The sequence below is a fragment of the Malaclemys terrapin genome, chromosome 3, assembly GCF_027887155.1.
Source record: "Malaclemys terrapin pileata isolate rMalTer1 chromosome 3, rMalTer1.hap1, whole genome shotgun sequence".
Taxonomy (NCBI): domain Eukaryota; kingdom Metazoa; phylum Chordata; order Testudines; family Emydidae; genus Malaclemys; species Malaclemys terrapin.
Window position 1 is genome coordinate 129,506,508 of NC_071507.1, and position 17,386 is coordinate 129,523,893.

General features: G+C 42.0%; 1 protein-coding gene across 3 annotated transcripts in view; it reads left to right on the top strand.

The window, feature by feature from the left end:
• The window catches only part of HACE1 (HECT domain and ankyrin repeat containing E3 ubiquitin protein ligase 1), a 140,630-nt gene that overhangs the window by 88,493 nt on the left and 34,751 nt on the right, over window positions 1–17,386 (top strand). For 2 of the 3 annotated variants that reach the window (XM_054023181.1, XM_054023182.1), the window contains exons 23-24: window positions 9,082–9,195; window positions 9,661–10,598. The exons of the other annotated variant lie outside the window; for it this stretch is intronic. In XM_054023181.1, the coding sequence (XP_053879156.1) occupies window positions 9,082–9,195; window positions 9,661–9,763 (217 nt within the window). In that variant the 3' untranslated portion in view covers window positions 9,764–10,598. Of the gene's footprint in view, window positions 1–9,081; window positions 9,196–9,660; window positions 10,599–17,386 lie in introns of those variants that run through there. 3 annotated transcript variants of the gene reach the window in all.

The window sequence follows — 17,386 nt, forward strand, 5'->3', positions numbered from 1 at the left end:
AAAATCTAATTCTGCCAAGCCTAATTATAAGCAACAGTGAGAGGACACTTTCAAAAGCTACCAGAGCTGACATGTGCACATATAAATCCAGTGACCTCTCTGAAATATGGGTGTCTGGGCATGAAAAATGTAGAAGCAAGATTGAGCAGTCTATTAGCCAAAACTCTAGTCATAATATACATAATACAAACAAGTGTACTGAGGTCTGATTTTGTATTTATAAAATACCTGTCAACAAACGCTTTGCAAACCCCTTAAATTTTTCCACCTGGATGCTTTGCATTTTCCTGAATGAGGAATTTGTTTTAAGAGTCTGCATTTGCTGGGTAGCACTTTTCATTAAGAATTTGCATTATTTTTTCATTCCTCTCATTCCAGCCTGAGTATTCCTTCAGTGCTACTTAAGTGAAAAATCAGATATCCTTTTTTCCAGCCAGAGACCATAAAATGTATTCAATGGATCTAGTAAAAAAATTATGATAGTAGCTTTAATGTTTCATTGACGTCTTTAAGCATATCTTAAATGTCTTTTCCTCTTGCAGTTTTGCCTTCACTTAGGAGTAATGGAAGTCTGACTTTTGATGATTTCAGTGTAAAACAGTATAATTTTGGATATACTGGGAAAGTCCTGTTTTAATAGGCTGTTCTTCATGTTTTCCGTAACACATGAGTGGCACAGTTTGTGCAAAAACCTCCAGGTGACACTCAAGAGAACGTGATTAGGTGGTCCTGCGCATACTCCATGTCCTTTGATTTTTGGATAGTTCTGGCTTAAACTCTGTGGTAAGGCCCTCTGGTTTCTTTGATGCTGTAAACTAGAAATTCTGAGGCAGCTTCAATTAAATCCAAAACCTGAGATATTAACTGAATTAAATATGGAAAGGAGTAATGCAATCACTGCAATGTTGCTTACTGGTGGCATTTATATCCATTTTTTTTAATTCTGTGTCTAAATTTTCAGTGACACAGATTTTTGTATTGACAGTAATGGAAATTACATGAGATGCCAAGCCATAGAATCGGTAGCTAATAGTTGGATGAATGAGAGACTTGTTGCTGAGTTAGAAGGCCTGAGTTTTATTTTGTGTTTGAATGTGGAACTCTAACTGTTGGTAGAGCAAAATACCATCATTCTCAGGAGGAAAAATCATGTTTGGGAGATACAAGCCATAACCACATTACAAGTGGATACTTTTATAAGCTTTTCTTGTAACCATTTTGAATTGTAGCTCTAAGCACAGTTCCATTTGAGAAACTTTGTTACTGCAGAAGGTATAAGCACAAGTCTATATATCCATGGGTGACCCTAAATATTGGAAGAAGAAAAGTTGTCTGCTAAATCTCATTGTGGTGATGGTTTGTATTGGTTATCTGTTGGATATGGATAACTAGTACTTATATTTAGCATGTAAATATTTTTGAAGTACCATTAATTGGATTACTGTTAGACTATAAAATCCTTTATTTAGACACGAAACATACATGGCAAAGCAAGCCCTCTCCTTTTCCACTACTTCACCCAGTAGGCTCTAACCCTGTTTGAAAGAGAGAGTGCCACCTAAAATTGAGAAGGTATTTCAGTCTCCTTCACCATTCAATCCTTGCAAAGACTCAGTGTTTTTTTCATTATTTTGCAAGCTTATTTTTAAAACTGTACCTGATATCCAGAATTTTAAGTAGTATTCAAATTCTTTAGAAGAATGTCCTTGTTTCAGATTATTTTATTCTAATACAACTCTTACTGAACAGTATTTTAATATTCCAAGTGAGGGTCTCATAGTAATGTCATTTATATTTTAACATCTTCATGTGCACTTTATACGAAAATAAGAATTTAAGTTGATATAAAATAATGGCTGCATTTTTACTATACTTTGTGACTTTTCATTGGTGAGAATTTGGGTTGAGGGATCCTTTGGAGTTATAGCTCTATCCGGTTGTCTTTTTTTTTTTTAATTGTTTTCGAATACCATGGGAGGGGATCATGTCTCCTGAGAGAAAACACCACTACTATACAAAACAAAAAACACCCCTCACCCCCACCATTGAACAGGTTTTTATACCACAATTTTAAAGATGGCCTCTAATGGTATAGGTACTATGTGTGAGTCTCATACTGTAGGTTAGTGTGAATCACATTAGTCAGGGTGAGAATGGATTTATAGTCAAGCTTACAGAATTTCTTTGGTTAATATTTTTCTTAGTGTTCCACAATATTGCAGTAGGTAATTACTCTAAGTCACTTTTCTCTAATATACTGGCTTTACTGTGAGAGATACCACACTGTTAAGTCTTGATTCTCTTATAAAAGCCAAAGCTCTGGAAAAGACATGTCAAGAATATTTGGTAGATTAACTTACTTTTATAATGGAAGGGTAGTTTTTTTAACTGATGTTTCTTCAACTATAAAGACAACAGGTTTATATATATTAGGAAAATCATCAAGTGCTAACAATGGGCGAGTTACTCAAACACATGCTTGCCTCCCTTATCTAGCATTTAAACAATTTAACAGCTATCATAAATGGGACAATCCCATTTTCAACAGCATTACAGAAAACATGAATGAGGCAATGAGATTTTCACTATTGGTGAAGATTGGGACCCATTGCTAACAACTATTCTTCCTTGAGTGATTGCACATGTCCATTCCACTGTTGGTATGTGTGTGCCTTGTGCACAGTTGTCTGAGGACTTTTTCCCTCAGAGGTACCTGTTAGGGTGGCTTGAGCACCCTGTACTGCTGCGTGCCAATATAAGAGGCTGGAACTGCCCCTCATCCCCCTTCAATTCTGTCTTACAGCCAGGCTGTGGTTAGAGCACTTCCAGTCTTGCTATCACAAGTTTAGTTCCCTAACTCTCTGTATATAGTCTTTTCCATTTAGTACTTAGTGAGTGAGCTATACTATATAGTTAGGTTTCAGTTGTTAGGTCCCTTTTGGACCAAATTTGATTTTCGATATTAGAGCCATGCCTTACTTTCCAGGTTTCAAGTCTCATCGGTCATGTGCCAGACTGGCAGTCAGTGACCCACACCCCAGCTGCCAAAAGTGTCTGGGGTCCCACATCAGTGACAGGTGACACAAAGCCTTACTCAAATAAAGACAGAGCAGCGAGACTTAACTGTCTCTTTATGAGTGTGGCACTTCACCCTTCATCAGAGCCATTGGGTTCAGAACATACTTAGACCATCAATGCAATGTGCGCCTCCCAAGCCATCTTTGGCACCATGTTCTGTATCTACAGTACCTAAGAAGAGAGAGAGATCTGCCAAGGACATGGTACCTTATCCAGTAAGATCTTGGTACTGAGGTCAGCTAAAAGAAAGATTTGTAGGAGGGACTGTGAATGGAAATATTCCCCAGAGTGCTCCACTGCTGCAAAGCGAGATTCAACAATTCCAGAACCAGTGTCAGGTCTGTCGAGGCCAGCCCCTGAAGTTTGTTTCAGACCCTATCCTGGTACTGAGGATGCTGGAAGTCTATGCTACTGACAAAGAATTACTTAACCCCCTGGCACTGGTGTCCCTGGGAGTGCAGGAAGGGTTCCAGCTGCTACCAGTGTCTGGTCTCTACACCAGCTCTGCAAAAGCAGGTGGCGCCAATGTTGCTCCGAATACCTAGAAGGCTGATACAGTTCGGGGGGCATGCCACTGTTAATATCACTGGTATCACCATCTCTGGGTTCAGCTAAACTGTCTCCAGTGCACAATGATTCTGCTCCACTGTTATCGCAGGACTGAGTCATCTTTGTCAGATTTGGAAGTGGAATCTTTTGTGTCCCATACCAGATGGGAAGTTTGCCCTCCATTAGAGCCTTGGGGTCCATGGAAGTCAATGCAGTCTCAATAATAGGTACATTGCAAGTGACGATGGTCTGTCAACCAGGGTATCCAAACCCCCCCCCATACCAGTGATTGCTCTGGACACCATGGAGTGTCCTTCCCTCTGCTAGGACCTTTCCTCACCCATCTGAGTTGACTTCCTCAAGGATGCACTGAGATCATTGGTACCACAGACAACAATCTCGGAGGCCTAGTACCGGTACGGTACCGAGGAACTGGAAGTCTGAGAGCTCCTCCCTGCAAGAGACAGACCAGCCATTTCCTCTGCATCCTGGTGCATCACCTTCCTTATCACCAAATGAGGCTGTAGAGATGGTGAGTGATTCACCACCACCAGAGTATTACAAGGCTCACCAAGAACTGCTTAAAAAGGTGCCCTCTGTTTTAGACATTCTGGTGGAAGAGGTCCATGAGAAATCCCACAAACTGGTAGACATTTTACCTTCTGCTGGATCCTCCAGAGTGGTTGTTCTGATTTAATGAAGCCCTTCTGGAACTGGTTAAAATGCTTTGGCAGATCCCTTCTTTCCTCTCGCCTATGATAAAATGGTCAGAAAGGAGATACTCTGTCCCTTCTAAGGGCTTCAACCCTCACTTGCCCCTAGGCTTTGGTGGTGACAGCAGCTAATGAGCACAAGAGGCAGAGTCACCAAGCATCAATGCCAAGGAGCGAGGAATAATTTTATTCAACAGGAGGTCTACAGCTAAGAATTGCTAACCTGCAAGCTCTCCTAAGATGCTAGGACAGTGATACACAGACTATGGCTTTTGAGCCGCAAGTGGCTCTTTAATGTCTCTCCTGTGACTCTTTGCAGCACATATTAAAACACTGATTTAATTATTAACCAGTCTAACTTATTAACCAATCAGGAAGCTTATACTCTGTTATTAACCAATTGCATTTGATAAAATAATACTTGGTTTGTCATTTTGTTGTGAGAATAATGTATATAAAAACTAGGGCTGTCAAGCAATTAAAAAAATTAATTGTGATTAATCGTACTTTTAATAATAAAATGCCATTTTTTTAAATAGTTTTGGATATTTTGTACATTTTCAAATAAATTGACTTCAATTACAACACAGAATACAAAGTGTATAGTGCTCAGAGGCATGGGTGATTTAAAAAGGCCCGGGGGCCCCCAGTAGTGCAGCGGAGCTAAGGCAGGCTTCCTGCCTGCCCTCACTCCACGCTGCTCCCGGAATCAGCTGGAAAGGCTCTATGACCCCCGGGAGGAAGCGGGGGTGGGCAGGGGGTCTCCGTGGGCTGCACGAGTGCCAACTCTGCAGCTCCCATTGGCCAGGAACTGCGGCCAATAGGAGCTGCGGGGGTGGTGTCTGTGGGCAGCGGTGCGTGGAGACTTCCTGGGTCCCCTGCCTAGGAGCCGCTGCCAGAGAAGTGTGCTGGTCGCTTTTGAGAGCCGCACAAGGTAAGCATTGCACCCCTCCTGCATCCCAATCCCCTGCCCCTCCCCAGCCCACAGCTCGCACCCCCTCCCACACCCAAACTCCCTCCCAGAGCCTGCATCCCCTCCCATACCCCACCCCCCTGCGCTAGCCTGGTGAAAGTGAGTGAGGTGGGGGAGAGCGAGTGACAGGGAGGTGGGATGGAGTGAGCAGGGGGGCGGGGCTTGGAGAAGGGGCGGGACAAGGGCGTGGTCTCAGGGAAGGGACTGGGCAGGGCAGGGGTGGGACAAGGGTCTTTGGGTTTGCGCAGTTAGACAGTCGGCAATCCTACTGGGCGGGCATGGGGAAGCCCTGGCTGTGCCAGAAAAGTGTGCACAGTGCGCAGCCAGCAGCTCGGTGGGCACCAGCCAGCACAGGCGCAGCACTGCCCAAATGTCAGGCGGACTGCGTCTGTGGCTTGTGCTTGTGTGGGGGCCCATTGACTGTTCTACCCTGAGGCCCAGAATTGCTGTTGGCGGGCTTGGCCCCAGTCAAGGTTCAAAATTGTCAGAGACCTGGTATGGGTAACAAGTACCTTTTGTGGTGCAAAATGTCCAACTAGGACTCGGGACTCTTCAAGGATGGCTAGTGTCAGCGTACATCCCCTGTGATTGTCTAGGCAGTGATTCACATTCCAGAGGTATTTTTGTCCCTTCTGGACTGGTGGACAGACCCTCTGAATGTTTGCGCGGGAATTCCCTTCATTTCTTCACAACCAATGTGCATACTGGTCCTGGATGCCTCATTCCTGGGTTGGCGGGCACACATTAGAACCTCTTGAGTTGTAGTCCTCACAGGATCTGAGGACTCATATAAACATCAAGAAACTACATGCTGTCTAGCCTTCTCTGCCTTTAAGTCACATATTCTGGGGAAAAAATCTGTTAGTTATCTTGTCTGTTAAACACTATGTTTTATGTAAACAGACAAGAAGGATCATGTTCCTCCCAACTGAGCCAGGAGGTATGCATAACTAACTCCATTCACCTCAAAGTTGCTTGCCTCCCAGGAGAGTAGAACATGTTGGCAGATCACCTACCCCATGAATGGTCACTACATCTGGACATGGGCAGGTCCATCTTCCAGCTGTGGGGAACTACTCAGGTGGATCTGTTTGCAACAAAGACCAATAGAAAATGCCATCAGTTTTGCTCCCAAGGTGGTCTTAGTCTTAGCTCTTTGAACACTTTCCTGCTATCATGGATGGAACTCCCTACTATATGCCTTTCTTCCAGTACCATTACTACTTAGAGTCATATTTGAAGCCAAGCAAGATCATTCTTGCCTCATACTAACAGCACCAACATGGCCTTGGAAACACTGGTCCTCAACCTGTTAGCATTGTTAGTGAGGCCTCCTCTACTTCTCCCCTTAGATTCAGATGTAATTTTATCAGGACCATGGCCATCTGCTCCTTCCCAACCTACAGACCCTCCACTTGATAGAATGGATGCTTCACAGCTAACACCATAACTTGCTTGAAAATCATTCAGGAGCTGCTTCTGAAAGCCTGCGGCTAGACAGACTTACCTGGCCAAATGGAAACATTTTTCTACCTGCTCTCAGCTGAGAAATCTCTCCAGTGCAGGCTTCCACATTTTTGGATTATCTGTTGCCCCTAAAAGAGCAAGTTCTGACTGTTAGTTCCATTAAAATACATCTGACAGTGATTTCAGCATTCCACCCTCCAATGGGTAGTTATGGGTAGGGCCCTACCAAATTCACGGTCCATTTTGGTCAATTTCATGGTCATAAGATTGTAAATTTTATTATTTCATCTATTTAAATCTGAAATTTCATGGTGTTTAATTGTAGGGGTCCTGACCCAAAAAGGAGTTGTGGGAAGTGTTGCAAGGTTATTGTAGGGGGGGTTGCGGTACTGTTACCCTTAATTCTGTGTTGCTGCTGATGGCAGCACTGTCTTCAGAGCTGGCAGCTGGAGAACAGCGGGTGCAGGCCGGGACCCCAGCTCTGAAGGCAGAGCCGCCGCCAGCAGCAGCGCAGATGTAAGGATGGCATGATATGGTATTGCCACCCTTACTTCTGCGCTGCTGCCCGCAGAGCTGGGCCCTCAGTCAGCAGCTGCCACTATTCAGCCGCCAAGCTCTGAAGGCAGCGGCGCAGAAATAAAGGTGGCATGCTATGGTATTAACAGATGTATTGGAGCATAAGCTTTCGTGGGTGAATGCCCACTTCGTCTGTTAGTCTTAAAGGTGCCATAGGACACTCTGTTGCTTTTTATGGATCCACACTAACACAGCTACCCCTCTTATACTTGATGCTATGGTATTGCATCTGCACTGCTGCTGTCAGGGTGCTGCCTTCAGAGCTGGGTGCCCTGCCAACAGCCACCGCTTTCCAGCCACCTAGCTCTGATGTCAGCACAGAAGTAAGGGTGGCAATACTGCGACTTCCCCTAAAATAACCTTTTGACCCCTTGCAACCTCCTTTTGGGTCAGGACCCCAAATTTGAGAAACGCTGGTCTCCCCTGTGAAATCTGTATAGTAGAGGATAAAAGCACACAAGACCAGATTTCACAGTCTGTGATGCGTTTTTCATGGTTGTGAATTTGGTAGGGCCTTAGTTATGGGGTTGGGGAAAAAAGCAATCTACTATCAGATTTCTAAAAGAGTTGAACAGATTATACTCTTGAGTATAAGAACTTGTTCCCCCATGGGATCTCAACCTTGTGCTAACAAAATGAATGGGACTTCCCTTTGCACCTCTTGCGACATGCTCTCCCTACTCTACCTCTGTGTAAAAGTGTTTTCTCTAGTTGCTATAACATCAAGGAGAATTGGTGAATTTTGAGCCTCGGTTTCAGAACATCCTTGTACCATGTTCCATAAGGATAAAGTTTACCTTTACCCTCACCCAAAATTCTTGACCAACGTGGCAGTTTCCACATTAGCAAATGTTTTTCTTGAAGCATCACATGCATACAGATGAAGAGCAGCTTCATTTGTTGGGTGGGAGGAAAGCATTGGCCTTCTCCTTGGATAGCACCAGACCCTTTAGAATGTCAGTGTGGTTATTTCTTGTGATTTGTGGACAGGGTGAAAGGCACACTGGTTTCCACTCGGAGGATTTTCTCTCGTATTTATTTGTGCTGTCAGTTAGCTAATGTCATGCCAACCCTGTGATTATTAGCTCATTTGAGTAGAGCACATACAACTTCAGGAGCTTTCCTAGATATTTGCAAAGCAGCAGCTTGGTCATCAGTACTCACTTTTACTGCTCATTATGCAGTTTCCCATCAGTCCAGGAACAATGCCAGTTTTACAATGACTGTCGGAGCCCACCTCCATGTTAATCTGCTTTCGAATCACTTATAATAGAATGGACGTGTGCAATCACTTGAAGAAAAAACTGTTGCCTACCTTTCTGTAACTGTTCTTTCAGATGTGTTGTACATGTCCATTCCACAACCTGCCCTCCTTCCCCTTTCTATCAGAATCTATCCAGTAAGAAGGAGCTGAGGAGGCTTGGGGGTGACTCCGTCCTCTTCTACCAGCACACAGTGGCGCTTGGCAGTAGAGGGTGCTTGAGCTGCCCCAGTAAGTACTGCTGAGGGGAAAAAGTTCTCTGAGAACTGTGTACGAGTTGTATGTGCATCTCTAATGGAATGGACACCTGCAACACATCTTGAAGAACGATAGTTACGGAAAGGTAGGTAACCATTTTTTAGCAGCTGGTCATTAGCAGTGGCAATACAAGATTCCTACAGTGTGCTCGTTTTTCAGCTCCCAAGTACCCTTTTAATGTGTTAATAATCAGTGGATGCTTTCAGTTCCAGGGTTCCTCATGGAGGCTTTGCCCATATAATGGGTGGCAGTGGATTGCAGAATTTCACAATTGCAGCTGTGCCATACACTCGAAATTTGCTACCAACATCAAGTACATGGTATGTTAAATAGTCTCATTTAAATGCATTAAGAAACTGAGCAAAATCCTTTCATTGTTTTCATTATTTGTTTTACACTTCAGGTGCAACCCTCTTGTACAACCTAATTAAAAGGAAAACCTAAAACTGGTTGTTAAGCCATAAGTAGTTATATATTTGAAGGAAAAACCTTAACTACTCCCATGTAGTTAATGGAAGGCAGTACAATATCACTAAGGGATGCTTCAAGCTAAATTACTATATTGCTTTTTACTTTAAACCACAAGGAACTTATTTTCCTGCAGTACATTTGAATGCAGAAGGGTACTGCAATGCAGCAGTGCATTTTTTCATAAATATGACAACTTCAGGGTTTTCTGATTTGAATACATATTTGAGAGGACAATTTCATGTTAATTACCTAGTACAAAACAATCAAATTTTTACTCCTACTTCTCATATTTAATGGCGATGCTTTTATTTTAGTATCAACATGCTCAAGTTACCTGAATACCCAAACAAAGAAATCCTTAAGAACAGGCTTCTTGTGGCATTGCACTGTGGAAGCTATGGTTACACAATGGCATAATGAAGTCTGGAAAACTCATCTGACTACTGATGCGCAATTCAGAGTGGCAGAAGTAATTTTGGAAACTGTCAACACAAAAGCAGCCTAGATGCTGCGACTCAAACAGGGCTGACTTTTTTTTTTTTTTTTAAATTAATAAAGGATCTGTTTCCTGTCCATTACGTTGTCTAAGTAAGTCTGTGATGCTGTTACATGACTTAAATTTCATAGTACACTGTATCTTTGTTTTTAATGTTGGATTAGTATTGAAAGCAGTATACTTTCATTAGCATTAACATAACACGAAGAGTGGGTTTGTCAAAATGTTTCCCACCAATTTTATTTCTGATTCTCAACTGTGTGGATGAATGAGATTTTCTTTTAGTTGACCTCCCCCTCACATGGTATGCTATTAACACACACACTTGTATTGTGTGTCTTGTTGCATGCAAAAGTGCCATTTATTTTTGCAGAGAACACTGTATAGAAAGTTTCATTTAGATAGTGTACAAAATGACAGATCTAATGTATTTTCCCACTTACTGAATTGTACCTATATTAAAAGGTTTTTAACTTTTTAGTATTTTAATGTATATAATATGTAAAATTTAGACCATTGTCACTGAAAAGTAAATGGCGGATGGAATTAAGATCTAATTTATATTGTATATGAAAATGTACACTATATTGTACTAAATATTAAAGTATTTGTGACTTCATTGTCAATTTGCAGTTTAGAACTTATATATATTGTTTTAGATGTATATCTGTTCTTTATTCGAAGAATACCTTTTCTCATGCCTTGCTATAGTCCTATGTAGAAAAGGTATAATTAAATTTTAATATTTTAGCAGAATCTGTGACTGGCCACTGTTTGTTTTTGTCTGGACCGAATTCATATATTAATGGTCTGAACAATCACATTGCACCATCATTTGCATGAGTATATACCTTTCATTGTGTTGACAAAGGCTATTGCTTTGAGTAGGCTTTCACATTGCACAAAGGAAAAAAGCTTGAATATGTTGAGGTACCACGCAGACTGTAATAATTAGGAATCCCTATGCCACATCTCAGAGAATTAGCAAAGAAAACATACCACTCCTGAGTAATACTTCACATTACATTGGAAAAAAAGCTTCTTTAAATTATTGGAGGACTCCACTATTTTTGGGGGGGCGAGAGGGGATCTCAAGATGCTTGTATAGAGGGCAACCCACCTATACACAAGCTCAGTTCATTCATCATGGTAAGTTTTTTTTTTTTGTTTTTTTTTTTTCTTTTTCTTTTTTCCCTGATTGTACAAGAAGTCCTGCACCATAAGGCTTTTGAATAGAGTTACTACCATCTTCTTTTCCTTCCGTAAAATAAGCATTACTTTCTACAAAATTGTAGTTTTTGCCTTTTCTAGTTAACCTGGGATTTTTTTGCTTATGTCAGGGGTTTAACTTGCAACTGCTTTTGTTTTGTAATGACCAAGCAATTTCTGTCAAATATTTACTTCTCACATTTTCTGTTTCATTGTAGTATACAGCTGTTTGCAAAGAGCATAAAGCTCTGCCTGCTAAAAAGAAATATCTAAAACACTAAACATCAAATGGCATAAGACTGAATGCACAATTTTCAAACTTGTATTTATATTTGCCTTGTACTTTTCTATTAATGGATTTGCAACAGTCCATTGATGCAGAAGTATTGCCATGTATATGGAGGGAGGTCTGGAAAATCTTCAAATGAGTGTTTAAATCCTTACATATTCTTAATGATCCTGGACAGCAAGCAGTGATGTTAAAAGGACAGTAATTGACATGGGAAAAGGAGGACAAAGCTCACACAAGTAATCCACTATTTTTAAAAGTAATTTCTTATCAAAGAAGTAAAATATTTTGATCCATAGGACAATCTAACCACTTTGTACCAAAACATACAGGGCTAATGTATTAAAGGGATTTTACCTATTGGCATAATAGTATTGTCAAACAAATAGTAAACGTTTTCAAATAACTTGATTTATACATGGATTCTTGTGTAGTTATAGGTGGCTGATCAAACATGTTGCAATTTTATTCTACAAAAAGATAAGGACTTGCATATTTTACCATATTTCTGCTACATTGAGAGATGCTTTCTTTTAAATATCTTACTTTTAAAAGATTGGAGCTAGATTATTATATTTAATTCCAAGGTGGTATCCCTGGCACCTTCCATCTTAAGGTCACAGATGTTTACATACAATACACTAAACATAGACAATGTAAATACTAGTTGAACTAAATAAATGCTGTTCTCAAAAATATTCCTAAAGTATTTGGAGGGTGATGTACATGTATGATAAATTGCAAATGGCAACTGTGTTTTCTGTTACGTTTTACAGTGTCATCAATCACACCATTTCTGACACACATAAATGGTGAGAAACAAAACATTTCACATGCCATGTCTCTTGGCAGCTGTCTCTACTTCCACTTAATTAACCTGTTGTGACATACTGGGGTACAATCCAGACTAATGAGCAGCTGCCCTGCAACCCGGAGTGCCTTCCAATGCCTTGCTGAAGTAGCTCCCACCGGAGCTGCTCACAAACAGCCCTCCTGCGTGCAGGCTACACCCTGAATGTGTGTGTGTAACTGCAGCCTTCCGGCCACACTTGGATTGCACTCGGGCTCTCATCTGCCTTGATTATACTGCAGGATGACCCCAACACACACCCCCAGTCTCAGATTTCCCTCCCAAAATGTATGTCCTGTACTGCCCAGCCCTCTCCTGGATAGAACAAAATATTTTAAGTCTGTTATTCCTTAAAGGGAATAATATGCCAGTTTATTATCTCAAATAGTTATTCAGACACTTCAGTTTAAACATAGTGGATTAGTTAAAGCAGTAAAACAAGTTTATTAACTACAAAGATTTTAAAGTGAGTACAAGTAATGAGGTATAAAAGACAGAAATGGTTAGAAGAAAAATAAATATAAGACTTTTACTAATACCTAACTTAACAAACTATATCAGATTCAAGCAAAGTTTCTCACCACAAGCTTTCACAGCAGTCTTACTGACCAAACCTTGTAGGTCTGGACCCCTCCCCTAGAGTCTTCCTTTGTCCCTTCAGGTGCAGTGAGTGCAAGGGGTGGGGAGTGTGGGGTACCTTGGGGTGTTTGTCCCTCCTTTTATGTTGTTTCAGTCCGTCTCTTGAGAAACATTTCCAGCAGGGCACCTGGAGACAAAAAGTTTATGTGGAAGGATGGTCCCCGTTGCTTTATTCTCACCTGTTAGAACTTTTGTTGTCTTCCCTCCATGCTTGCTGTTTACTGCTTAAATGAAAATTAAGCGGAACACACGTTCCTTTGTTTATGATAGACCGGTTTACCAAATTCTGTGTAGTCAGAACTGTGGGATTGGGAACATGTGTTATACAGGGAAATCTTATAATTTTACATACAATGTTGTCATACATATTTTATCAGGATGATTCCAGCGAACTACGAGTTTTCAAATGATACTTTACAAGGCATGTCTTGTACAAAATTATTACAATAGGGTGTGGCTACAGGGGTCTATTCTGTTACATATATATTTATAGAATATTTGCCTGCTATTGTATCAGTGCCAAGTCTTTTGAGTATGTAATGAAAAACTCTATTAAAATACACGTTAGGAAGTAGAGCTTTTGTTGCCATAATATGTAGAACTCCCTATCCTTGCTTCTGCAGGTTTTGAAGCTCCGTCTTAAATGTGCAATAACAATTTTTTTTATTTAATATACATAAACAGGATTACTAGCTGGAGCTGACCACGTGATGAAAGCAAGATTTAATAATCCTATTGCAAAGGCTATTTTAGAACACCTGCACCCTATTAACAGAGTATGACAAGCCTGTTGAGAAACTATAACTTAATATAGCTTATAGTTTAGAATGATTAATTGGATCATATTTGTTCTCTCCCACTGTGCCAGAACAAGACATGGTGGGTGTTTTATCATCTCAGAAAGAAAAGAACAGATGTCTTTTCAGATCATAGATCATGAGTGCTCATTAACTTTTATTATCTTTATAAAAATGTTAGATAGCAAAGCCTGGTTTTTGATGCTTGAAAATGTTGTGCATCTAATGTTGCAAAAACCATACTGTGAGAAGTAACCTAATGACTATGACACTTGTAATTCACATGGAATATACAGTAAATAGGCTAAAAGTGGAAGAAGGAGGGTAATAACTTCTTTGAGCCAAATCTTCTGTAGGCTAATTTCTGAGGATTCCAAGATTATAGTGTTAAAAATATTAATGCCAACTTCACTTAAGAAATCTGGTAATTCATGTTTTAAAAAAAAACTTTTGAGGTTATATTTACATTGGGAAGTTCTTAGAGCCTTTCTCAAGTGCGTGACCATGTAGCAGCTCCATGTACCCCAAGCAGTCCATTCCCTCCATAACCCTTGCCTCCTCACCTGGCCCCAAGGGCAGGGCACTGGAGGAACAAAGCCTCTTCTCCCTATCCATAGCTGGGCTGCTCCCACCTGGGAACTGCTCTCTGTTCTGGTACCATAGCAGCCCCTGGTGGGTGAAAGGCATAACTGCAGTGCCTCTCTCGCAGAATGCATTTTCTGCAGAGGAAAAAAAAATTCTGCGAGGGACATGAATTCTGCTTGTGTGCAATGGCACAGAATTCCCCCAGGAGTAAACTTTTACACTCCCCTTCCTGCAGCTCTGGACTGCAGGTCTTAATAGAGAGGACTAAACAACTGCTTAGTGTACACATATATTTACATTTTAATAAAATCATTGTAAGCAATTTGAAAAACTTTACATTTTTAAAGACATTGTTAAGCCCACCACTACGTTCTTCCAATATAGACTTCTCCAAACTCTTATTGCTGCTATAGCAATGCATGTTCATGGAATGAAAATTTCGTTTGTAGCCTTTGTATCGTGAGGTAGGATTTCAGAATAACATTTACACTTCTCTCACAGCTATTTACAGTCTCTCTCTACACCCTCTCCCCTTTTGCGCTTCAGAGACCATTTCTCAGGGCTTTACACGAGTGGCACCAGTTTAATTTACCTTATGAGTAAACAGAAAATTTGGCCTCTTACTGGCTGGCAGCAGTCCTCTGTTAATAATTGACTTGTTCTCAGTTTGTGTGGTCAGCTAGGAAATCTTGCCTGTTGCCAAAATGTTACAGATTTTGAAACTCCTTCCAGACAAGTCCCTGCTTTGGTGATGACTCATGACTGGGGATTGAAGTGGGCATCTCCAAAGCGAAAAGCATATGTCACTACAGCTTTAACTAAGACCCGAATCCACAAGGGGACTTAGGCATTGTGATGCTGAGCTTTGCAGTGCCTGATTTAAAAAATCACTAGAACAAAAATGGAATCTACAAAGCTTGAGTTAGGCAAATAGGCTTTTGTTACAGGGTGACAGAGGATGTGGAAAAAGCCAATGTACTCAATGCTTTTTTTCCCCTCTGTCTTCATGAACAAGATCAGCTCCCAGACTGCTGCACTGGGAAGCACAGTATGGGGAGGAGGTGACCAGCCCTCTGTGGAGAAAGAAGTGGTTTGGGACTATTTAGAAAAGCTGGACAAGCACAAGTCAATGAGACCGGATGCGCTGCATCCGAGGGTGCTAAAGGAGTTGGCGCATGTTATTGCAGAGCCATTGGCCATTATCTTTGAAAACTCATGGCGATCGAGGGAGGTCCCGGATGACTGGAAAAAGGCTAATGTAGTGCCCATCTTTAAAAAAGGGAAGGAGGAGTAGGATCCGGGGAACTACAGGCCAGTCAGCCTCACCTCAGTCCCTGGAAAAATCATGGAGCAGGTCCTTAAGGAATCAATTCTGAAACACTTAGAGAGGAAAGGGATCAGGAACAGTCAGCATGGATTCACCAAGGGGAAGTCATGCCTGCCTAACCTAATTGCCTTCTATGAGGAGATAACTGGCTCTGTGGATGAGGAGAAAGCAGTGGATGTGTTATTCCTTGACTTTAGCACAGCGTTTGATACAGTCTCCCACAGTATTCTTGCTGGCAAGTTAAAGTATGGGCTGGATGAATGGATAGAAAGGTGGATAGAAAGCTGGCTAGATCGTCGGGTTCAACGGGTAGTGATCAATGGCTCCATGTCTAGTTGGCAGCCAGTATCAAGCAGAGTGCCCCAAAGGTCGGTCCTGGGGCCGGTTTTGTTCAATATCTTTATTAATGATCTGGAGGATGGCGTGGACTGCACCCTCCGCAAGTTTGCAGATGACACTAAACTGGGAGGAATGGTAGATACGCTGGAGGGTAGGGATAGGATACAGAGGGACCTAGATAAATTAGAGGATTGGGCCAAAAGAAATCTGATGAGGTTCAACAAGGACAAGTGCAGAGTCCTGCACTTAGGACGGAAGAATCCAATGCACTGCTACAGACTAGGGACTGAATGGCTAGGCAGCAGTTCTGCAGAAAAGGACGTAGGGTTCACAGTGGACGAGAAGCTGGATATGAGTTGACAGTGTGCCCTTGTTGCCAAGAAGGCTAATGGCATTTTGGGCTGTATAAGTAGGGGCATTGCCAGCAGATGGAGGGACGTGATCATTCCCCTCTATTTGACATTGGTGAGGCCTCATGTGGAGTACTGTGTCCAGTTTGGGGCCCCACACTACAAGAAGGATGAGGAAAAATTGGAAAGAGTCCAATGGAGTGCAACAAAAATGATTAGGGGTCTGGAGCACATGACTTATGAGGAGAGGCTGAGGGAACTGGGATAGTTTAATCTGCAGAAGAGAAGAATGAGGGGAGATTTGATAGCTGCATTCAACTACCTGAAAGGGAGTTACAAAGAGGATGGATCTAGACTGTTCTCAGTGGTACCAGATGACAGAACAAGGAGTAATGGTCTCAAATTGCAGTGGGGGAGGTCTAGGTTGGATATTAGGAAAAAAATTTCAATAGGAGGGTGGTGAAACACTGGAATGGGTTATCTAGGGAGGTGGTGGAATCTCCTTCCTTAGAGGTTTTTAAGGCCCGGCTTGACAAAGCCCTGGCTGGGATGATTTAGTTGGGGATTTGTCCTGCTTTGAGCAGGGGTTGGACTAGATGACTTCCTGAGGTCCCTTCCAACCCTGATATTCTATGATATTCTATGTTACTGGGCAAAAGGTTGGTGATTCAGCCCTCTGTCATGCCAGCTCTCATTTAGGGAAATAAATTAGAGCTGGCTGGAGATGACCTGGCCCTAATTGGGGAAGCAGAGATAGCTGTTGCCTAATTAGCCTGGGGCTGTATAAAGCCTCAGGGGAAGGAAGCCTGGGGGGAGCAGAAAGAAAAGGTAGGGAGTGGAAGTGGGGAGGTGGCTCTTTTCTCCCTTCCCCCCCATCTGCAGATGGTTAAGAGCCAACTGTACATGGTGAAACGGTGGTGGGAACAAGCCTATGAATAAACTGCACCAGTGGTGACTAACTCGAGAGTCTTAGAGTGACTTTGTGGACCTAGCAGAGGCAGGAGCCCGCGGGGCTCTGCCATGCTCTGCTACACGTGGGGGCTTGTCCAGGATTCCGTGCTAGAGCAAGTGTTTGGCAGCCCAGAGATGGATGAGACCCTGCAATGGCTAGTCAAGCAGCAAGAGGAGGTGAAGAAGGCAATGCAGAGTTTTCAGCAAG